General features: G+C 40.7%; 2 protein-coding genes across 8 annotated transcripts in view; one reads left to right on the top strand and one right to left on the bottom strand.

Annotated features, from left to right (window-relative positions):
• GNB1 (G protein subunit beta 1) overlaps nt 1–16,111 on the bottom strand; it is a 33,286-nt gene extending 17,175 nt beyond the window's left edge. For 2 of the 7 annotated variants that reach the window (XM_030463590.1, XM_030463591.1), the window contains exon 1: nt 15,247–15,599. The gene's annotated coding sequence lies outside the window, so the exon portion shown is untranslated. Of the gene's footprint in view, nt 1–14,368; nt 14,392–14,847; nt 15,203–15,246; nt 15,600–16,025 lie in introns of those variants that run through there. The other 5 variants (XM_030463592.1, XM_030463593.1, XM_030463589.1 and 2 more) reach the window with 4 other exon arrangements.
• GABRD (gamma-aminobutyric acid type A receptor delta subunit) overlaps nt 15,804–24,547 on the top strand; it is a 77,686-nt gene continuing 68,942 nt past the window's right edge. The window contains exons 1-3 of the mRNA XM_030463586.1: nt 15,804–16,297; nt 16,611–16,707; nt 17,751–17,789. Of these exons, the coding sequence (XP_030319446.1) occupies nt 16,652–16,707; nt 17,751–17,789 (95 nt within the window). The 5' untranslated portion in view covers nt 15,804–16,297; nt 16,611–16,651. The remainder of the gene's footprint in view (nt 16,298–16,610; nt 16,708–17,750; nt 17,790–24,547) is intronic.

Genomic DNA, 24,547 nt, shown 5'->3' with positions numbered 1-24,547 from the left:
GCTGGAAGCATCCTTGGACGCCTGCAGAATGCAGTCCTGGCAACTCACATGTTTTCAGCTCCACGTTCAAGACAGGGCTCATTTAAGGACAAAAGTAGCCAAGCTACTTTGGAGAAAAGATCTGCATTGCCACAAACTTCCATTTTTAGCTAAAATGTAGTCTGGTAAAAGCAACATAAAAATGACAAGCCAGCTCATCCATCAGACCACAGCAGTGGCTCAGAGAGTTCTTGTGACCAGCTTCACCCACCCTCTGCCTTCATCAGCCCTTATAACCACACTTAGCTGAGAGCTCCGTGTTCTCAGCATCAAGAACTGGGGGTTCTAAAGCTGGAGAGAACAAAAAGTACCACAGAAAACTTTAAGAAGCATGGTTCAGGCAGTTAAACCATTCCACCAAAGGACCTGGAGATCCCCCAGCCCTACACATGGTGAGTGCACCCCCTGCCCCCACGTTTCACAGCTCTGCTCCAAGTAAAGCATCACAGCAGTTTGGATTAAAAAACAACAGAATAACTCCAGATGGTAAAAACATCATCATTTCTGGGTAAGGGTTACTCACTACAGGTACTTATTAACTGCTCTCAGCCTAATATACTTTTTCCCTTTAAAGATACTGAAGTGTTTACACCAAGGTGACTAATAAACCATAAAATTCATCTCAACTCCAGCATGCCCCAGAATACAAGTCTTCACATGAAGAAGACTCTTCTGCAGACAAGACTGCAACTTTTTCTACCAGTTTGGGGAAAGCAGGGAAGAAAGGAAGAAAAGAGTAGGGAAAGCATTTTCCTGTTTGAGCCAGACATCAGTGTTATTGTTAAGGTAAAACAAAACATCAAATTAAGGTATTTGCTGCTCTGGTGTATCTGCCTTCAGAACATGCACCCATCTGAAAAGGGTGCATCCTATACCCCCCAAGGATGTCTGTATGTGGAACAGATACTAATTTTGCATGCAGATACTTCTGTTCAGGTACCCAACCCTTACCACCACTACAACCTGTCTACTACATGGTCAGGATAACGTTTGTGAAACCAGGAATTACAAGTTAGTTTATTAAAATTGTTTCTTAGTTTACACAGACCAGAATTTATATGTCCCAGAGACTGCACGACCTTTCCAAATCACTGCCAACAACGTGAAGCTCCAATTATGCCACCAGGCAACAGAAATTAGAAGCCTAAAGTCTAAAGCTATGCTTTGAAATTATTCTGTATACAAAAAAAACAAACAAAACAAAACCAAACCAAAACGGACTTGGTCCTATCAACATAAACAGTTGTAGGGGACAGCTGGAAACTTGAGGGATGTTTTGGTTTTGTATGTGCTCCTCCACAAGTTAATTCTAGTTCAGATTTTTCTTGCTGAGTGGAGATCTCTATTCTGGAAAGCCCAGTCTTTGCTGTCACCTCCTACAAGAACAGCTTGAAGGACAGCCTACAGAAGTAAAAAAATAATAATTACAAATTCATAAATCTAAATATGTCCAAGTGAATGGATACGAGCCCTTCTCATTTATTCAAGGTCTTCTTTCTGGGAATCATCTGCTGTGTCTGTAATTTCCCAGCACATAAGCTCTGAAAAGCAAGCAATACCTTACTAACCGGTTTGCAAAACAGACTCTGCTCGTGGGGACAAGGCTAAATTGTACAATTCCTTCAAAAGCTCACTGAAAACACTTCTGTAGTTAAAGGCTAGCATGGCTGGACCATTTCTGTGGGAGGTATTGGCTGCTTCTCGTGTTGAAGAGTTGCCAAGTTTCCAGCTGAAGCAGTCATTGTGCTCAATAGACTTTTTCCATACATTAGTGCAAAGTACATGAGTTTCGGGTCGATAAGTGTTCATGCTCATTGTGCAACAGTTATATTAGCTGGTTAGAGAGGTAACAGATTTCCATTTTCAGTGTAGCATGCAAATACAAAATAATAATTACAGAAGCTAAAACCACCCGTAGCTAAAGGAACTGACTTCACTGGTCTCATCAGTACCTATAGCTCAGTCCTTGAACTGCAGGTCCCATTCCAACCAGGCAGCTTTCTAGAGGGTCACTAATGTCACTACTTGAGAGATTTTGGGGCATAAAAACCTCTAACTCAAGACTCTAAAAAATTAGAATCTCTAACAAATTTTGTTGTGTTTACTCTCTCTCTGCAAAGTATTTCTTTCTGGTGAATGAAATCCATTGCTGTTTCCCACGCACAAGATTTTGAGGAAAATACGTGAAAGTCCTGCTCATGACTTCACAGTACAAATCTGTTAGCAGCTCTGATCTCTAAGGCTACATTTTACAGGTATTTGAAAATAAACCTTTTGGACAGCTTACCAGCTTCTTAAAATAGAATAGTAATCAGCAGACAACAATGCTTAAGAACATGGCAGGGACACATGCTTGCAATAAACAGCTCTGTAGTGAAGTGGCCCGTCTCCTTCTGCCACCAACAGTGAACAAATTCAAGCTGTCTTCTAGGAGACAGCATCAATATGTTGCCAAAATACATTTCCTGGTGCTAATCCCATGACCTACATTTTAAAAAAAATCATACTGATGCAATATTTAGGCATAGAAATCTGGACTCTAACAGGTCACTTCAGTAATCCTTTCCACATGCTATGTGCATTATAAAAAAAAAAAAATCCTAGTTTTTTTTGGGTACAGCAGAGAATTTATGTTAAAAAAAAAATAAAAGAATTGATGATTACAAGTTTATCAGTTGCCTGAAGCTAACTGTTTAGAATCACACTTTTTAAAAAGAGTGCTCTTAGGAGAACTTTGAGAGAGTTGACAAATATTAGTAACTGTTTCAACTTCAGCAACCCAAGTCAAAAGGTTCCCTAACCATTTATCTTCTTTTCTGTCTTGCTCTGAAAGAAATTCACATTTAAGAGCACTGTAACACTTAAGTGTAGATGAGAACTGGGCATAAGAAGCTAAATTACTTTAAGAACAAAATCTATAGCTATTCAATATCCATTTTCAACTTCTGGTTATTAAGAATGTCAAAAGCCTGTGCTCTAGTTTTGATTACTTTGTTGAGCAGTATCTCTGTGCAATTACTCCTTCTGAAGACCAACACATCTATCAATAAACTGCACCAATTTCATCAGACTAGCCAGTGATGGCTTTGGCTGGATTTACAAGTATTAGGGAGGCAAAAGAGGAAAAACAAGAAGGTAAAACTATAGTACCCAGCAGCTAGGTACAGGTGAAGCATTATCAGCTGGGAAATGAACAAAACAATGCAAAAACCCCAACCCAGAAACAGAACAAGAAATCCATTATTTCTTACCCAGGGGACCTAAAGTGCTGCCATAGTATCAGGATATTATCTGTTAAGTAAACTTGTAATCTCTTATCTCGATCAAGGGGCAGGTTTAGGGCAGTTCAGAATGCAAGCTGTACACAGAACATTTTCTCCTGGAAGGTAGAAGTGGCAGCACACTGCTGCAGGAGCAGTCCAGACACCATCCCAGCCTGACAAATCACTGACAGAACAAGTGAAAACATTTTACACACCTAAATATGCACACTTGTTTCTTTTTGCTGAAAAATCAGAACTAGAAACATCTATTCAGGTATCAAAACAAGTCTGCAGCCCTCAATTTAATAGGGTGCCTACTGTAAGCTTCAGTACTGAACACACATGTATTGGTGTGATCTCCTCAACCTTCTTAAAAAACATGTATTGTTTCAGATATTATTACCATTACAGGGACATCCAGAAGTACATCAAGATCTTCACTACAATATTTATTATATTAGAGGAGGAAATGGGTTATGTGATCACTTATTTACAATTAAAAAAAGCCAACCAAACAAACAAACAAAAAAAAACCCACAAAAAAAGCAAAATTAGACATGAAAAATACTAATAAAAATTCAGTAAGACCGTATCCATACATAAGCACACAATATTAATAGAAGCTATTATTGTATTAGGTATTTCCAAAAATTTCAGCTCAAGTATTTTATCAATAGAAGCTGAATCATCCATTTCATTCTACATATGCCAGCTAGTAAAGAGTCAACTGAGTCAAAGGAGAATCAGCTGCTTCCTATTTACAACCTTTTAAAAAAATACAACTAACTTTCAGAATGCTATATTTAGCAATACTACTTTTTCCATCCTCAATAGTCAAGCCATTTAAAATGAGAAGAAATAGCCAAACCAACACACCCTTATTCTTGAGCTAAAGGAGATGTTTATAGATGTAAGGTGGTCATCATGGGCACTTCTGCTTCTGAAAAGCACTGCACCGAGGCCCTCAAAACACTAATGAAAAACAGACTCTGCTTCCAGAAGACCATTTTTATTCTATCAAGCCCGATGGATCCAGGGTTCCACCCAAAACCTTTCACTGTTAGGATCCAGTCTTGACAGAGTACTTCAGAGCAGAAAGAAGAAGCCATGTTACTGACTTAGAATGACTCTAAGAAAGTGAACTTTACTGTATCAAGCTTTCATAAAATAATAGTAATTTAAAGATTCAATAGAAGCAACAAAGGTACCCATCTTAGACACAAGCTGGACAAGACCTGATAACAACCTTCTGACCATAATTACCACCCCATCCTCACCAAAAATAAAGTAATTGAGACACTGGAGCAAACTGCTCTCTCTGAGCCTCTGCTACACAGACTGTGAAGCTCATGCAGGGGCTCACAGCCTCAGAGCTCACGTAAAAGAAAAATATTAAATCTTTATAACTGCGTTGCAGACCTTACCCAAGCTTCAGCTAATTAATAAAATGAATACATTTCACTGAAATAAGAATTCAGGTGTTCAGACAGTACAAGCAAGGACTGTTAGAAAGAAGCTAAGCTATGCCATACAAATACCCAGCTGCTTTCCAGGACCAGTCTGCAGATAAGAGTATTTCAGTGAACCTTAAAAATCAACAAAATGTATTATGTGCATATAGCAGATAAAAGAACACTCTGTAGAAATTATAATACGACTTCTCTAAGAGACTGAGCTATCCTTTGTTCTCCAGCCCTGCAATCAGCACAGCCCATCTTTAATCAATGTGCAAGCAGTTCCACTCCTTTTGATAGCAATTATTTATACTCCCTATTAGCCCACTGGTTTCTCCCAGCACTTGCTGCATTTTGCCATGTGCAGCTGATCCAAAATAAGTTGAGGTAGAGAAGAACAAGAACAAGAAAAGCAAGGCTGGCAGACTGAAAAGTTGATTAACAGAGGAGACCTTGGAGCCATTAGAGAGACAAGTGGTGTTTGGGAACAGACAATACAACAATGCTTAATGCTGATAGGGAAGGTAAACTTCAAGTACAGCTCAGGGTATGACAACAAAAGCACAAAGGTACAACAGGAAATACTTGCTTTTAACCTTGGATGTTCTTCTTTCCATAGTACTGCATTAACCCACTTAAAATTTCTGGCATAAGTTGTATTCCTCTAGATAGTATAAATCTAGTTAGGTGATCAAAATAAAGAGGAAAATCTAATAATAAGAGAGCAAGTGCTACTAGGGTAAGGAGCCAAGATGGGAATTAACTAAGAGAGGCAAAAATTAACACATCAGAAGACAGTTCCAGCTGTTTCAAGGAAAAAAACACATGCAAAGTCAAGTAAAAAAAGCAGTGTGTTTAGCAAAGCCAGCAGCCAGTAAGGTTAGCTGGAATCTGTAGCTTTTAAAGTTCTGCACTGAATTCCTTGATCCCGTGCAAAACTGCAAAAGAAAACACACTGACTGTGGTAGTCAATATATCAGCTTGGTCCTTTCAAAGCAGAAGGGGAGAGAGCTTTGAAGACAGGCCACGTCCACCTCATACAGAATATTAAGGATTCTGATGGGGGAAAAAACACAGTTCTTGTTATTTCAAACTCCAGTTCCACCTCAGCTTGCTTTTATAAGTTGCTTCACGTTCTGGAAGAGTTGGGCTGCTCATCAGCTAGAAGCTGAACTCATAGTTTTGCAGCACAGTGCTTGGTAATAAAATATCTGGTTTCTTTAAGGTGCCAAGATGTGAACTGGCAAGGCAGCTGCTGAAGAGCAGATGGCTGTGCCACCTTTTGTGACAGTGAGCAGCAATAACTGGCTTCCCCAGAGCGAGCCCTTCTGAGTTTAATTCACAACAGCAAGAATATGGAAGAAAAAAAAACCTCAAAAATCACCACAGAAGAAATCAGACTGAGAAACCTAAACCAAATTATTTCAGTCTTGGATTCTGCATGGTATGTATCCAGGTGAAGAGGCAGTCACTGCTAGCTAGGTGATACAGCTTGGCATCCCATCTTATCTCTCATCTATGAAAAATACTTCCCCAACTTCTCAAGCACCTGTCAAACACATAATACTCCATCAAGATTTTAAATGTTCTAAATTGTTCCCGTTCAATATTATTTAATCTCAAGCATTACAGTTTTTTTAACCAAAGTAATTTATATTAACCTCTACAGTAAATTTTCAGACACTGGCCAGATAATATCTGACAACTTGTAGTGAAATCCAGGACTCGGTAACCTGAAGCACAATTAATTTGCCACAAGCACCAAGCAAACTGTTCTTGATCTTTGTACAGACAACACCTTTGGTAAACAGACAGCAGCAGATCTTCAGTATTTTAACAAAAAATATGTAACAGGAATATCAAGCATATGTTCCAACAAAGAGAGCTCTCTAATTAGTGCTGTATAATCTTATTACAAGTACCAAAGGTTTCAGCAGACTATCACATCTACTTTGTTTTTCTAGATAAACAGAAATTTCCAGCACTGCTCTCCAAACACGTTTGTTAGGTGATATGAACAAAGCAGCTTTGAGAACTAAACAGGAAAAATCCAAGAAGACCACGAACAGATTTCTTCCCAGCACCTTAAAGCCTGCATAGGCCTGGTCTATTGAGTGATATTACTTTATTTACTGGAAAGAAAACCACACATCAAGTTTTGTATTACACAGTTATAAGTCATGGTATTTTATATACAGAAACATAATTTTACTTTTTCTATTTTATTTTGAGATTCAAGCATTGCTGTGCTTGATATGTACCTTGAACCACTTGCCATCAACTAGGATGTATCAGTTGAACAATTTAAACAGATTTAAATGGAGCAGAACCAGACTTACTGCACTAGTTTTCACTACAAAGATATTATTAGAAAATACTTGTATTGTGCACATATCAAAGCAAGAAATAAATGTGGGGAATTCTGCTCAATGCTGTTTATGGAGTGAACATTTCTGCTTGATCTTATAAACCTCAGTACTGAACATAACTAAGCAATAACTTTTAAGATCTCTGCATCAATAAATGGCACATTCATATCACCTTGGTGCTTTGATCCCCTCCTAGCTCTCAATTGTTTCAGTAAAAACCTCCAGAAGTCAGAAGGGTTGGACTGAAAACAAGGAGCTCTGATTTTAAAGGAGAACATACCAGGGCAGTTCAATTTCTCCAGTTCCAGAAGAAATTCCCACATTCCCACCAAGTACTGGACACCTCAGGTGGTGGCTTGCAAGGCACAGCACCTGGACAGGCACAGGCACACCACAATCTCCAAAAACATTTTGGAGCTCACCAGGCTGCTCACCAACCCTCAGCACAAGGAGTGAAACTCACCCCGTGTGGCCACAGTCCTCCCAGGAACATCCCCACCAGGAACCCTGAGCACAGAGACTTCAGCTGCAATGTCAAAGCACACAACCAAAAACTCTTCTGACAGAGCAGTGCTGGAAATCTGTCTGGACATTTCACAAAGAAATAATGCAAAACCCACTCAGCTTGTCAAGTTTTCCAAGATAACCTCTATTTATTGACAGATTTTAATAAATCCCAAGATGTCAGGATGAACACAGAGCACATGGTACTGAACAGACTCCTCAGATGGTTCCTAGGTCTAGCCCAAGGCCTATGCAAGAAGGCAAAAAATGCAGTAAGAAAATAAAGATGTATAGAATTAAAAGGTCACCTGCAAGAGTTCAGCTGAAACTCATTCTTACAAAGAAAGAAAATAATTGGCATCAGCTGTTGGGATTAACCCACTGCAACAAGAAAAAGCAAGGCAAAGGACTAAGGCACTGCCTCCCTGTCACTGATGTCAGCTTGGAGAAAGGCAAACGCCCACAAAGTCAGATAAAAAGCCTTGCAAAATTTCTTATTTAGTTCCCCCTACTCCATGCAGTTTGATGCTTTAATAAGGATGAGCAAAATCACCACTGATAGCTGAACTGGTAAAATATTCACAGCTACTTTGACAGACAGCATGCAGGAGTTTCCACAGAGAAGTATTTTATTTTTACTTTTATTTCCCCCCTCCCTCCTTGTTGGAAGGTGAAGAGGGGTAGGGAGGGAAAGAAGAGCAAGCTGAAAATAGTGACAAAAATCTTTTTTTAGTTTTTAATATAGGACCACATTACATAAAGCTAGAAAAAATTATCTAATCCATCTAATTACAGATAATTAATATTTTCTTTTTTGGGAGTGCTGGCAGGCATTCCTGCAGTTTTCAAGAAGACATATAAATATTCTCATCTGAGATAAACATGATAAACATAACTGGAGAGAAATTTTCAGCAAACCCTCCTGTTTCAGACCACTGCAAAAACACACAGAAAAGAATATTTAGCAATCTACAATTCTACTAATCCTTACAACACAGAGAAATTATTTCTCTACATACAGAACCTTTAGAAATTCCAGTGATTTGACACGCTGAAATTTTAACTTAATCAAATAAACTCTATATAATAAAGTATTCTATGTAATTGTATACTTAAATAAAAATACACACTTATAACGAGGCAGTCTCATGCAACTCCTTTCAGAAATGAACTACATTTCATATTAAAATGGCACAGATTTTTAATCCCTCTTTTCCCCTCACTTTATTATTTGCTACTATTTTTTCCCCCCTCATCAAGTTCTAAATCCCATCTATGAAAATAACTTCAAGATTTAGCCTATCTTTACCACCTTCAATTATGGAGCCACCTTGTATGTTGTGTCCTTTAAGCTCCCTCAGTTCACCTTCTTCAGGTCTTTAGCCTCATTTTCCCTTATCCATTCTTAGGATCCCACAAGAAAGACAGGACAGGAAGAGCAAATTTTAACCCTTAAGTCCCACCAAATGAGAAATACCAAGCTCTTCACAAGGCTGTGGCAAATGACAAGAATACCTTGTATTCTACAATTCCTAAGACAAAAATCTTTAGGAAAAATCATAATTTTAAACCAATTCTACCAGAATATTCAAGTCAGGAAAAAAAGAGATCTTGCTATTAGCCAAGACAAGCTCAGACTCCTGCAGAAGTCCCACAGGAACCACCCAGATGCACCCTTTCAGCCTGCACTGAGTGGAAGATACTGGGATTAAGTTGGTCCCCCATGAAAAAGGGCTCTGCTTATTTGAATAACCTTGCATTTATCTGAAAAGTGCAGGCCTGGATAATTACCATGGAAGAGCTAACACAGGGTAACCTATTCCTTAACCCAAAGCCAGCTCTGAATATCTGCAGCTCCTGCAGCATTCCTCTTTTAACCCTGCTACAGTGATTTCTACTGGATTTCAACACGACTTAAACCTGGCAACATCTAAACAACTGAAGCATTTGCTTTAAAACTCAGGCTTCCTCCAGCACTTATTCCTGCACCCTGTCACTCCTTCATCCCTGCCCCAGTGAACTAAAATGTCAGTAATGAGATCAATGTGTAGCACTTCCTATGGGATCCTTATTTTCTGCCACTTTAGAATTTTGAAAACCAAAAAACTGAGCGCTCGGCACTGAAAATCTTGGGCAGAATTTGAAGCCAAAATCCCCAACAAATTCCATGAAAAAATGTAGGTGTTTGGGTTGGTTTTTTTTAATATTCAAATTATCATTTAAGCACCTAATTGCAGCACCAGCAGTAACACTGAGTGTAAGATACAGACAGCAAGCAGCCCCAAATCGTAGCTGCTGCCAGGTGGCATGTATGAACTGTCACGTCCCAGGCTGGGTTCAAGAATGAAGATTCCTGGATGTCCAAAAATAAATATATTGGGTAAGGCAAACCATACCCCCTATGCACACAGGGTTCCAACTGCAGTCTCCCAGAAAAGCAGAAATATATCATTATATTTCAAGAGACTAACAAATGGTAACACATTCTGTGCCACTAATAAATGCAACGAGCACAAGCATTTAATGCAAATTAAAATAGTGTTATTTGTTAGGAACACATTTTAGAAGGTCAGCTGCTAAAAGAAAACCCAAAAATCAGGCCAACAACATCTTATATTTATGTTGCCAAAAATACTTTAAGTGTTTTGCTTTTTTTTTTTTTTTTTTCCAAAGGCTAACCCTCTCCTTTCACTCTACTTAGAATTCTTCTAGTGTTGTAATAAAAATTCAGTATTCTGCTTCAAAATCTATTTTGGAATGTCCATATTTTTCTACTAGAAAGCCTTCTACAGTAATTTGCATGGATTATTTTGGCATCTAAAGTTAAGGTACTGTTCATAGACAGTTCACAGCTTTTAAAAACCACTTAATGTTCTGCTGAACTACCAGCTGGCTCAAGTGTCCATGGATTTTGCATACATTTCTGTTTGGTGAAAAACAAATCCATGCTCACAAAACCCCCAGCACACTCGACACCCTGTGAAGAAATAATAAATTGAGATACTGTGTTACACAGAAACGCAGGGGAGCTTGGGGGTATTTTTGTTTTTTATCACGACCTTGGATAATACTAATTCCAACATTGTCAGTGGGGAGAAAAAAAAACATTTTGAATGGAACACGTATCCTTTTCATTTTCAGACTGCACTTCAAGCAATCAAGAGACTCCTTTAAAAAAAAAATCCCCTTTATCTTCAATCACATGCTTACGAGACATTGCATTACCACAAGCCAGTTGCTTTCAAGGTTATACATCTTTCCTCCAACATAACCAGAAAAAGTCTATAAAAATACACCCAAAATTGTGGCAGGAGCAGAGTCCTCACCCAAGCATAATTCACCCAGCTGAATTCACTGTTTCTCATCTCAACTTGCTAATAACAAACCAGCACTAAATGCAAGTCTTGAAACAATGCTGTGTGCCATATGGCTCAAACTGGATATGAAAATTGAGAATATCAATTACCAATCCACTAATGCTGAGAGCCAAAATCCACGGACAGTAAGAATTTAATCCAATTCACTGACTAAAACATGAGCCAAGCCTGACATACAGAAGAGAAATCTACTGCTGGTTGCACAGAGAGCAAGCAACTTGGTGGGGTTTTTTTATTGCAATTAACTCCAAAACTAACTAAATGTAGCACTTCCTTCCCAATCCTAACTACAATAACAGCCAAAAAAGCAACACAACTTTCATATGAACTGGCATCTTGTTTCACACTGACTGGGAAATCATAACAGAGTAACTCTTGAAGAATTAGCAGTGATAGTTGGTGTGCACATTATCAAGCTGAAGCCTCCAAAGCACAGGGAAATGATTACTCCATTCAGCAACCATCATCTGGCTGAATTTCGGGAAAAGGCCCCCTACAAAAGCAAAAGTTACATATTGCTACTATAGTCAGAGGATCCTTTAATTGAAAGATTTTCTTACTCCAAGCACATTAGTTCAATTGTTCTAGGTTTGAAAATTCTAATAGCTGTAGAGTTCTCATTTGTGAATAATACCTAGAATAACGCTACATAAAATTCTACCCACTTACTAATTATACAAAAGTTTATTGGTTTGATGCAAAGAGGAACTGTCACTAAGTCTAAATTTTAAAACTGTCTGGCTAGGATTTACAGTGGAATTCTAACTTCATGTGTTGTGGAAGGTTTCATGGTGCTGCACAGGACTAGAGAAGGATAAATGCAATTTACTTACCCAATGCAGAAGCCCACTTCACCCTAACTGCTTTCCGACCACGTACTTAAAGGTCAGCCTAAGTAGTATAAAAAAAAAAAAAAAAAAAAAAAAACCCAACACACACACACACACACAAAAAAAAAAAAAAAGGAAAAAAAAACTCCAACCAACCACTAAAGCACGCTAAAAGCACACTAAAAGTACCACTAAACAAAGCTTAACATTTTATTGAACAAGTATTCTTAATTTTTAAATTGTTCCTGGCACACTACCAGAGAAAAATGCATTCAGCTAATTTCAGAGAGGTTTTATTTTTTGCTTTAAAATAATAATAATAATAATAATAATAATAATAATAATAATAATAATAATAATAATAATAAATAATAATTAAAAAACACATTAGCTCTTCTGGTTCCTAGCTTGCTGTAGTATGGACTACAGCTGGGCTATTACAGCAACCTAACAAACAACTGATTATACATTAAGTCATAGATAAACAGTGCTAAAAAGGTTGATATTACCAAAGGTCTGGAGGTCATTAGAATACCAGAGACACAACAAGCATTTCTTTTTCTTGCTTGGTAGTGTATTATTTTAAGCCTGAGTTCATTATATCTTATATCAACCAAGCTATTTTATTTTGGCTAACAAAGCTTAGCAGTTTAGTGAAAAAACATAAGAGTCACAAAGTGGAATTACATTTTACTTAAAGGATACTAAAAGCCACACATAAAAATCTTTAGAGATCTGTACTGTCGTTTTAAAACACAGCACTTCAGACACAGAACTGTTTTAATACCCACTAAACCTTCCTGGTTCTTTCCCATAAGCAGGACAGTTACCTAAGGTAATTCCAGTTCCAAAGCAGTTTTTGAAGCCTTCACAAATTATTAGCATTCTGAAGAAAATAAGAGACTCTTTTTTGTGTTACAGAACGAGAACTGCATGCAGGGGGGCTGACAGATACCTGCCTAGAAGAGAACCAGCAACAGCCTTTGTGTACCTGGGCTCCAGGTTTAAAATACTGTTTCACAGCAACAGGCTTAATAAAGACCAAGAACATTTTGATGGTATTAAGAGAGCACCACAAGGTAAAAAAGAAAATCATGTCACCCCTTTTATCCAGTAAGAGCCTATGTGAACATTTCAATAAAACTATTTACTCCTCCCACCTAGTTTCTCTCTGGAGGAGCTCTCAGGAAAAAAAAAAAAAAAAAAAAAAAAGCAAGGAAAAAAAAAATCAATCAGGAAAAAAACCTCCCCCCCAGATTTCTCACAACTATCTTCCAAAGGCTCCTCCTGCCCCCACCCCCCAAAAAAATCAGAAGAAATTGAGGAGAACAAGAGGGTAAATGTAGAATACAATTACGAAATAAGATCGAGTTTGGCGAAGCTGTGGTGAGGAGGAGTTGAAAAATGAGAGCTGCCTTGCTGCAAACGCCATCTTGTTGCAGCTCCTGGGCCCAGGCACAGAAAGATCCATTCATTCACAGCAAAAAGAAAAATCAAACACACACCCTGCCTAATTGCAGCCACCAAAACAACTGCACTATTATCACCCCTTCCCTTTCTCTCCTCCTAAAACACACCAGGGAAAAAAAACAAAACTCAGATTTATTACTTTTGAAGAAATTTGGATCTTAAGGTTCTTCGTTTTCACACATGTATTTCACAAGCACATCGACAGCATTAGGTATTGATTCACATCCTCGGCGTTGAGCAGATCAGCTTAAAATATGGGATAAATCTCATGATTAGGTGCAGATCATTCACGGCACCAAAATCTGTAGCTTCTCGGTCTGAAATCACCTCTCCAAGTTGAGCCAACTATTCTCAAAAGCTGTTTCAATAATCACTTAAGCCTTACGTTCAGTCCTTTCCTCCTATTTTCTGCTATGGAGACAATACATAATAACGTGGCAGTCGGTATCCTAGGAGGGATCCCTTATTTAAAATAATGAACCCCGACCATGACTTTGATGGAGAATAATGAAATATCACATCCGTTAAAATTTCAGTTCATCTTCATGAATGATAAATTGACATCTTACAACAACCTCTATATCATTCTCATTTTCTTCTGGACAATGATTTTTTTTTTTTTTTTTAAATAAAACGTCTCTTTCATATTTACATGCAAGACTTTACACCTCTTCATTTGCTACAAAGCTGTAAAATTAAAAATCCTACACCTTTTAAATATCCCTTGGGTGGATAAAAAAAATAAATATTGAATTATTTTCAGCAATAGGCTGGGAATTGAAACGGTATTTTTAACTACGTTTCCGAGGAGCACACTCAGTTTTTCTATCGTAGCAAACACCCTCCATGATCTTCATTATTCCTGCTACGGGCACACAAAAATATGCAGCACCGTAATACATGGGGGAACAACAAATATGCGGTCTGAACCCATCCTCGGTTCCTCGGTTCCCATTTTGAAGAGAACAAAACCTCCTCTACCTCTCCCTCCCCCGGCAGACACAGCCTGAACCCCACCGGGGAGCCCCTCGCTGGGCTGGGGGCTGCTGGAAGCAGTCTTACCCTGTTCGTCTCACCCCCGTCTCCTCTTAAATCAGTTTTCCACCATTACGGCAGCCACACCATAGCCTTTTTTTTTTTTTTTTTTTTTTTTCCCCTCTCCCTTGAATCTCTCTCCAAATATTCCCTCTGCCGGATGGATCGCTGGAGAATCTCGCCTTTTGTATCTTAACGCCAACAAGAAAAACACCCCAAGCCGCCTCACGGAGCCCACCACAGCCTCATTATAATTAAAAATGGAACCCCGCAAGATCCCAGGTCTCCTCCCTTTTCTCCTGAAAGCTTCCAAGAGAGAATCAGACCCACCCCCACCTTTTTTTTAATTTTTTTTTCCCTTTTTCTTTTTTTTTTTTTCTTTCTCTTTTTCCCCCCCCCAGCTACAAACACAGTTCTTTTTTAGGGGAAGCTGGAGGACCGCGGAGGTGGGGAAGCGCGGGGGAAGGGGCTATTTCCAACCCCGCCATGCCAAGAGGTGGACAAACCCTGAGCCGCCCTTCTCTCCTTGCGGGGGGCCGTGAAGAACGGGTGGGCGAGGAGGAGGAGGAGGAAGAAGGGGCCCCGGCAGAGGGGAAGGGGCCCACCCCGGTGCCCAGGCGAACTGAGGGAGCGGCGGAAGGGGAGGACGAAGGGAAAGGAGAAGTGCGGCAGGCAGGAGGAAGAGCGGGGGAGGGGAGCGGAGGATGGGGCGCAGCCGCGCAGAGGAAGAAGGAACCGGGGATGAGGGGGGGGAGCGGGGAAGATGGCCTCAGGGTGGGGCCGGGGGGCTCGGCGAGCCGGGCGATGGCGGGAAGGCGATGAAGCTTCTGTGAGGAACCCCCCCCACACACACCCCGAATCCCACCGCCCCCATCCCGCCGCCTCCTCTCCCCTCAGCCGGTTACCTGCCCCGCCGGCCGCTTCTCATGAACCGGGCCGGTACGTCCGTCGCCCGCGGCTCCTGCTCCGCGTCCCGCCGGCCTGGGGAGGAGGAAAGGGGGGGGCGGAGGAGGAGGATGGGGCGGAGGAGGAGGGGAGCCGCCCGCGCTCTGCCCAGCTGGTCCCGGGGAGTCAGAAGGCGAGAGAAGCGGCGAGGGAAGCGGAGAAGGGTGGGAGGAGAAGGGGGGGGGAAGGGGGGGTTATGTCGCTGGGTCTCGACTCCTCCTCACACGCCGGGTGCCCGCTCAGCTCCCCGCTGCCATCGGGGAAGCGAGAGCCTGGGCGCGGTTAACCTTCCCCCCCTCCTTCCCTCCCTCCCTCCGCCCCGCCCGTGCTGCCCGGCCGGGAAACCCCGGCTCGGCTCGGTTCGGCTCGTCCTCCCCGCCCCGCCGCCGGCACCGCCCCGCTCCGCTCCCGCTCCGCTCCCACCGCCGGCAGCGGGCGGAGGCCTCGCAGCCCCGGGGGGGGGAGGGGGGAAGGGGACGGAGCCGCCGCCTCAGGGGGGGCTCCCGCGCGCTGCCCCCTCCCGCCTTACCGCGCGCGCGGGCAACGCCCTTCCAGTCAGTGAGGGCGGCGGGAAGGGGCCGGGCGGCTGCAGCCTCCCCTCAGACACCTCCCTCCTTCCCTCCCATCGCGGTTCGGTTCGGTTCGGCTGCAGCCTCCCCTCCGGCACCTCCCTCCCTCCCTCCTTTCCTCCCATCGCGGTTCGGTTCGGCCCCGTTCTCCCGATTTTTCCCCTCCTTACCTCCCACCCTCACAACCTTCCCCAGCTCCCCCGAGCGGGAACAAAGGCCGCGGGCAGGCGGGCCTTGGGAGGGTTTCGCTTCTGCCCCGCCGCGCCCAGGCTGCCCCTGCAGGCCGGAAAAGGCGCCTGGCGTGAACAAAAGGAAAAAAAAAAAACCAAAAAACCCACCAGGCTCGAAAACAGACCCCCCACAAACGACGTTATTTAAGTAGAAGATCGCTCAGGAAGAGCAGGGCCCGGAGGAGCAGCAGATGCCCCCTTTACCGCAGAATGTAAGAACTCTGGACTACAGAACACAAGTAAGGGCTGGGGTGAGGCCCAGAGGTCTTAAAATGTGGGCTAGAAAGCAGTAAATACCTTTGTGTGACCGTTTTTCCCTCAACTTAACAACGAGAGGCAGCTCAGTACGTTTACAATTTACTTTTCTAACGTTGCTTATAAAGATACTTCTAAAAGTTTCCAGAGCCTTCTTTTCATATTCTCACAGGATGAGCATCCATATTCGTTCTGAAAGGCATTGCAGAAATTAACAAACAGAAAAAAGGGAATATTAAAAAATAAAATAATGCAATTTCTGTTTTACAGATTGGGCCTTGTGTAAGCCAGGCAGGATAGATGTTACCAGCATGGAATCATTTTGTAGCAGCACATGTACTAAAATATTATCACTTTATAATGGAAAGTAAGTATACATCCTGTATTACATCACTTTGTCTATCCAAGAGGTCTAAATCTGGCTATTTTTTCTCTCTGTTTAGAGGTGATATTACCTTACTACCCTAGTAGGTATACAAAAAGATTAAAAACTCCACAGCATTATGATGAATTTTGAATAAAAAAACCTATCCAGAAAGAAGATGTAGTAAAATAAGAAAAAACAACCAAACAAACCAACAAACAAACAAACCCCAAACAAGGTTAAAGAGACCAGTAAGTTTCCTGCACACTCTCACTAATGTGGCTGCTTGCTTCTCCAGAATTTAAAATAAACTGTAACTTGCCATCATGCTTTCTGGGAAGGTAGGTGTGGTTCTGTAATTAGTAGGAGAAAGAAGAGGTTTGCCAATTAAACTGCAGGAAAGTGGGTTGGCTATTATTCAGGTTGTCTGTTATGAAAAACTATATAGATTCTAGTGTGGTTTAGCCTTTGTTTTATAATAATCAAATGCTTGCTTTTAAATAACCTGGGTGCTGGGTGAAAGCTTTAATTCCTTGTCCTCAGATTTACAAATAACAAAACAAGAAATTTACTGAAACTAGAATAAAGGACTCTTGAACAGTAGTCCCAAATTGCTCATATTATCTTCATGGGGAAATAATTTCTGTTTCACCCCTGAAAGAAATTTGCATGCACGTGCCTTGTGGACAGCAGTTACCCCACTCAGATCTGTGGAGCCACATGTGTGCAGTCTGGGGATGTGTGTCAGTGTTCTTGGGGCCAGAAATTCATCTAAAAGTACTGATTTAATGGGAGTGTTTCAGAAGCACCACAGGTTTATCACATACTGGCACGTGCCTTATCATACAAACACTGTTCTTCCTTATAATTCACTTACATGGCTTTAGTAGTGGGACAATTGTACTTCCTAATTTTTTATTTTATTCCTTTTTTAATAAAATAAACATTCAGCTTTTATCCTCCCCTGGGAATACATTTTTTTTCTTGCATCCTGGTTTCTATGCACTTGCTGTTTTATGAGAGCTAAAGGGAATTTCTGTCCACAGGTCTGTGCTCTGCCACCTCTTTAAATCCACAGAATTCAGGTAAGGAAACTTCACTGACCCAGTTTATCCACACTGGGCACAACTACACGTACACTAATGCTTCCACCACACCTATTCCTTTGTAAAAATACAACTGTTGCAGTAGTTCCTGTTTCTCATCCAGTGACTTAATTATATCTAATTCTTCAGTGAAAAAAATTGATATATAGTTATACTGAGGGATTATGAAGATTGGAAGTGGTTGTTTACAGGGTGGAAGGTTGTCTCAGGTGGGGTGGGTGGGGTTTTTTAATTTTGTTTTGTGAATGTCACTGGACAAATCAGTTTTACTGCATTTTAAATCTCTCAGAAGTACCACACATTACTGTGTGTGCAATAGTGTTTAATTCTGATGCCTTCATACAGCCTTGTGCTGGGAGCAACATTATCACAAATTAAAAGACTGGAAATGGATGGGAAATGTAACATACGACTTCATAAAATGGTGAAGCTTCTCAAACCTGAGGCTCCCACATGGTAGGACTAGGTCAGCTGAGGCAAAAATAGAAGTTTTTCTCTCGAGGCTTGGTTTAGATCTAAAGAAAACCTCTCCTATAAGCAGGGTGCTCCACAGTTCTCAGTTGCAAAATTTCTTGCACCTTTTTCTCAGTCATTTGATTTTAACCCCTTTATAGAGAGTGTACTGAATCAGATTAATCTTTAGGCGGTTTCCCTGGTTTCTGTATTTCTCAGCTGCTTCAAGCATGATGACAGAACCATCCAGGATCTGTCATGCCTGGCATGCTCCTGGAACACCCGTTTTTGCAGCCTGCTCTGCCGTTCAAACCCGAGTGTTACATCAGGGCTGTAGCACACGGGTGGTGAGGCTGGGAAAACACATTGTTTCAAGCCTCTTGTGGAATGCAAAGAAGTTGGTTTGTAAAATGAAAAATGGCTGTCTCAGAGTTACTGTGAAACTTTTCCAAGCGGGGAACAATTATGCCATGTGTAATTTTATCCTGTTACCATCTCCTGACTAATATGGCAGCTCTGGATGATTGCATGCACATCAGAAGTGGTTTTCTAGCTCTCAGGCTCCAGGCTCTGCTTTCACCCTTACGTGTGTGTGACTGCCATCAACAGGTAAAAAAAATGCTTCTGGAAAACAGAGTTGTGAATCTTGACAAACAAAAATGCATTTTTCTTCCCTTCTCTGCAAAGGTCTTGCACTGCATAAGAGGGAGGGAGTACTTCCAGAGATTGGGAGTCCTGGAATGCACATGGCAGTATCTTTAATAGGAAGGCAATTAGCAATACAAAGCTGGAGGGTAACAGTTGAATTTTTGAGTTCAGTGGCTCATATGACAAGTAACTGTGGTGTGTGATGTCCTGTGGAACTGTGGAAACTTCACCTTAAAATTAGCTTGTTTGGTTTTTCCCTTTGCTAATCCACTTGTAAGGCAAATTGCCTCTCAAAGCCTTATTGCATTATTTAGACACAGTGAAATTTACCCATTTGATGATGCCATAATGCAGACTGCAGTACTGTTAGAGGCATCTGTGTCAGATCTTTATCAGTGTAATAGTTAAAAAGGCAAATGCTGCTTTTCTAAGGCTGCAGGATTGTGAAGTCTTGTTCAGAATCAAAAAGATTGAATGCTTGGTGCATAGTCCTGAGAGAAGGTGTTCAACAAGAACAGCAAGGATCTAACTTTGTCCCCAGTGTATTAATGTGTGGGGTTTATTTGCAAAGGAAATTGCCATTGCACCTTATTTAGAAATATAATATATTAATGTTTTATTGAATGTCTTGTCAGTGTTTTTGTAATTTCTTGGAAAGTAATTCCTTTTGCATACAAATAGCATTGTTACTGCAGTGTTATAATCAAAATTTACATGTTGTTATCTGAGAAAACATACTGCATGATTCTTATGATAACTCGTGATGCTCCTCAACCCTGAAAGAACAACAGTCACCAAACAGATATAAGTTATGCTTTCTAAGGAGAGGTTAAAACCAGTAACTTCTCAAAATTGCATAGCTCCAGATGGTATAAAAATACTACAGAAGTAATAAATAATTGGTTTGCCCACATCTCTACTTGTGACTTCCCAGGTGAATGCTTCTAATGGATATACCAAAAATAACAACTTAAAGGAACACCTAACATCCCAGAATCCTACCAGCACTATTTCTATTCCAGAGTATCTTGTCTGCCTTTGTATACTTTGATTTCTACAGTGTGCATTCTATTAAAAGTGTAATCCTGGTCTTGTCTGAAGTTTTCACTCCATTTGGACCCAAAAGCAATGCAGAACCCTTGTTTCTCCTGTCTTTCAAGCAAAGCTAAATGAAACCTGTGAAGTGTTTCAATTTCAGCTATGCTTCAGTCCATTGAGAGAATCAGAAACTCGTTTTTAAAGATTATTTTTTTAAAAAACTCATTCAGAATGGTTCTAACTTGCTGTTATTTGCCTGTTCTCTAACACCTGAGTGAAAATCATGGCTGCTACTTTCTGAGGAAGGACCCAGGTAGCAGATTATCAAGACTGTTCATTAAAGAGAAGGAAACAAAAAAAAAGCATACTGAATAGAAATACTCAGTGAGGCCAGGCAAAGGAAAAAGTAGGAGTAACTCAGTCTCCTTAGTTACATTCTGCATTCTCACAGTTCCTTTCAGTTCGCCTATTACTGTGGAACAAAAGAGTTATTTTAGACTAATTCTGACTGATATGTTTAGCATACCTTGAAGCAGTTTCCAAAGCCAAAAAATATCACTGTTCTTGTCTTAGACAGAGGAAACTGATGCACAACCATGTGAAATTATTTAGCTGCTGCCACCCAGAATTTATGGCAAGAAGGGAGATGAAAGGTTAAGGTTGCTTGAACCTGCGCCTGCTATTCCTTGCCTTCGGTGCCATCCTGGTGTTCTGTGACACCCTCCTTACGTGTGATACACATGTGTAACTTTGTCATTTCTGTGTATCATTGTTAAGAAAATAACACAAGATCTCTCCTGGCAGTAAGCTCTGCTCTGATTTTTTCTGTGTGTGCAAATTCTAACCTTAAAACATATATGGGTATCTTAAGGTTGGTGCAAGCCTGTGTGTACACTGTTTATACAAACCCACTGAAGAAGAAGGGGTTTTTTTTATGATTTTTTTTTTCCCTACAATCAGAATTGTATAAGAGCTTTTTGTCCATGTGTTGGTGATAGTGCAAGATCTTGTTCTGTTTTTTTCCTTCATATTCAAGTGTCTGTTACTCGTTCACATTTTTTTTGCTGTACCTTTAAACTTGGCAAGCCCTAGCTTGGGTTTAATTCCTTTGATGCTCTCAGCAGAGAGCCTGCCCTACCTGGGCCAATGGATATTTTTTCCAACAGGATGAAATCCCCCAGGGACATGGCACAAACATGGCTGGCTGTGCAGTGGCTGCAATCACAGCAAGCATTGCTAGGAGCAGGGGAGGATATAAAACAGAGCATGAACATCTTTCTCAAAATCTCATATCCTGTACTGAGCATAGGTTGTTCAGAGCTGAGGTGGAACTGAAGAAGTGTACATGATATTTAAAAGCAATTAACTGGAAGTTTGTTTTCTTAGAGCTGACATTCTGCAGTACACATGTCTCTAAAAGGACACACATGCATGCACACAACTGACTGCACACCTGGAAGTCTTCCTTTTAAGTAACATTTCAACTGCATGACTGCTGGTTGAGCAGCTTGAGCTTAAAGCCTAATATTTCTCCATGTAAAGGGACTTTTCTCAAGGGGGTTATTGTCTTGTTGGGGAAATAAGAAGAAAACAACTGGTACCCTGGAGATACTTAGAGTTTAGAATCCACACTGAGAATTCAGCTTAGCTACTGAACTTTCCATGATGTCAGACACATCAAGCCTGCAGTGAAGTTTGCCTGTAAGAAATACCTCCAAATATCAGAAAGAATTTGCTTACCTATCTGTGTGTCAGATTTTCCTACATAACATTCTTCCTTCCTTGACACTGCAGTTTCACAAAGCAGAGAAGTGTGTGTCCTGGTGAAGAAAGTGTTGGAATTGCTGTTGAAAGCATTACTGTTCTTTTGAAGAGCCCTACTCTAGTTCATTGCTGCAGTTGCAGGAAATCTTCAGTGTTGCTGCAGAATGCAGGAGACAAAAACTGCACTAATTAAACAAAAAGATTTGGAGTGGGGGAACCTGCACCATTGTTCTTGCAGGATCTGTGTTTAACCAAAGAAAGCCAATTAGTGATACGGGAAGGGGTAAGGCACACTTGGAAAATTCAGTAGTCATTAATTGCAATAGGTAAGAAAACAAATAGGATCAATTATGGTTAAATCCTGTACCTCAAAAATAAACATTTATTTGGGAAAGTGTACTGGGACTGAGCAAAATAGTGATTATCATGGGAGGAGCAGAAGGGGTGAAGCTTCTTCACAGAACTAAGATGCAAAAAAACAAGCTAGCAGAATAAAAGTGCAAGTATTTAGGACCCCTATCTGCCTTGCTGCTCAGTTGCTGCTCGTAATGAAATAATTTGTAGCAAAGGTCTGCACTTGCTGGGTCTCTAACAATTCATGTCCTTTGAACTAGAGGACAGGGTAAGCTCTGATTTCTGAAAAGAGAACTTTCTTGTGACCTCTGGGATTCTGCTACCATAAACATGCCAAACCTCAAACCACTTGTCAGCCAAATCCTGATTTTGCAAAACCCTTTCTTGGGAGCACCTGTTAGGGAAAAAAAAGTGCTTATAAAATACATGTTTCCAAGCAACAGAACAAAACATACAGAGAGTAGAAAGCTCTCAAGGCACTACCCAAAGGAATTGACAGAAACAGTTGTCTAGTTAGCAAAGTCTGATTTTCAGTGGCCAAGCAATGCTATTCCAGGAGCTCAGAGGAGATTTTAAGTTACATGCATGTATGATATGCAGAAGTTTTACCCCTGTCTTAAGCTGGTTGTAAAAAAGAAAAAAATACAAGAGCAGATACCATCATGAATAGAGAAGTGAACATATGCTCCAGTCTTGCTTCCCATGAGCTGGGCAACTTCAATTACTCAGCACTGAATAAAAAGGAACATGGATACTTTCTTATACGTTCATTAAAAAATTTATAAAGCAGTAACATAACCATTTCATTCCACCTTATCCCAAGTATCCACAAATCAGCTTAATACAAATTCCTGGGTTGAAATCCATAAAATGTGCTTTTGTTTTTTAGGTGCTGGCTTGTATTTCTTAGGGCAATAACTCCTGCTGACAGCACTAAAAGTAAGATGTGGGCATTGCTTTTATGTACAATATAGACCTTCCCATACTGTGCATTTCAAATCTTGTATCCTAGCATCTCCTTAGTGCTAACTATTGTTTATGAATGTTGTCATACTTTAGCTGACTTCAGTTTCTTCTTATCTGTGCTTCCACTTTCTTTAGAACTCTTCAGCTCTCCCCAAGAGTGTTTGCTTACTTATCTTGTTTAAAGAAAAATCCATTTACAGTTTATCCTGCCTGCAGAACAGTTTTGCTGAGTGTTACCCCATGTTGCACTAAAGAAATGGACTATGGCTACTTCAGGAAGATGGGCTTGAACTTCCAGAGTAACACTATAATCTTTTGAGTTTTATTCTTGGCTTAGCTGTGGAGGCTGATTCTGAATTAATTATTTAGCTCCTTTGTTTTATATGCACCAACAGGGAATCAACAGACCTCCCTCAGAGGACTTTGTCACACCTCAAACATTGTCATTTTCTTAGCATACTTAACAGATACTTCCAGAGCATTGTTATCATGTAGTTTTTGTTTTGTTTTTTTTTCCCCTCAGTCTTTCAGTTTGAGGCTCAAGATGAACAAGTAGACTTACTGGCCTTCAGCCTGTAGTCTAGCAAATTGTTTTTAGAGACACTGAAGCCTAGATAAAAATACAGGAAGTGAAATGAGCCTATTATAATTAGTGACAGTGTAGGCATTGGCTTGATCCAGGCCTGAGTTTCCATAGTTTCTCTTACTCTATAATTGTGGCAGGTTTAGATTATGGCTAAATTTCCCACTGTCATCAATAAGAGTTTTGCTTAATACACTGTGGGAATGGGACTGAATGTCAAGAATATCACTCATTTTGATCCTATTTGCTTTAGGGACTAGGTGCAGCTTTGTGTGCAGTTTCAAAGCACATCTCAGCAGTTCATGATATTTTGGGGATTAAGTCCTGTTATTAAGAACCACTGCCTGCTGTGCTGCCCACCTTGAACACTGCAGCTGAAGGTGTTGGGTAGAATCACAAACTGCTCCACAATCCTGGGTTTTCTCTCAGCACATGCAAGGCTTAAACATGTTCCCTGCCATTCTGCATATAAGGAGGTGGAGGAAGGAAATCTGGAGAGGAAGCTGAACTTCCTGTGCCACAGATTTTACACTGGAGCCTTCCCTGAATTCACGACAGAGTAGCAACATTAAGAAAGTATTCATTAGAACTGCAGACATGCAGGATTTGAAGGCAGACCCTTCTGTACCCACACCTGTGATCAGGGATTCATGATTTTCTGTAAATTCATGAAGAACAATCTGACTCATTTTTGGACCTAGTTGTTGCCTCTTCCATCCCCCACCCCATCTCCAGATTGATGAGAAACTCCCTCTTTTTTTTTAGTTTCATTTCTCTGAAAGTTGTTTCAGATTTGTGAAGTACCCAGTTCAGGCATCTGGGTTAATCATGGGTACACGGGTAAGAGTCTTCACAAACTGAGATGCAGAAGAAACAGGCACCAAGTGGCCATTTTGAAAGTCTAGGTCTAAGCAGAGAAACAGGGGAGGTG

Source organism: Calypte anna, chromosome 21, assembly GCF_003957555.1.
Source record: "Calypte anna isolate BGI_N300 chromosome 21, bCalAnn1_v1.p, whole genome shotgun sequence".
NCBI lineage: Eukaryota > Metazoa > Chordata > Aves > Apodiformes > Trochilidae > Calypte > Calypte anna.
This window is presented reverse-complemented; position numbering and strand designations above follow the sequence as displayed.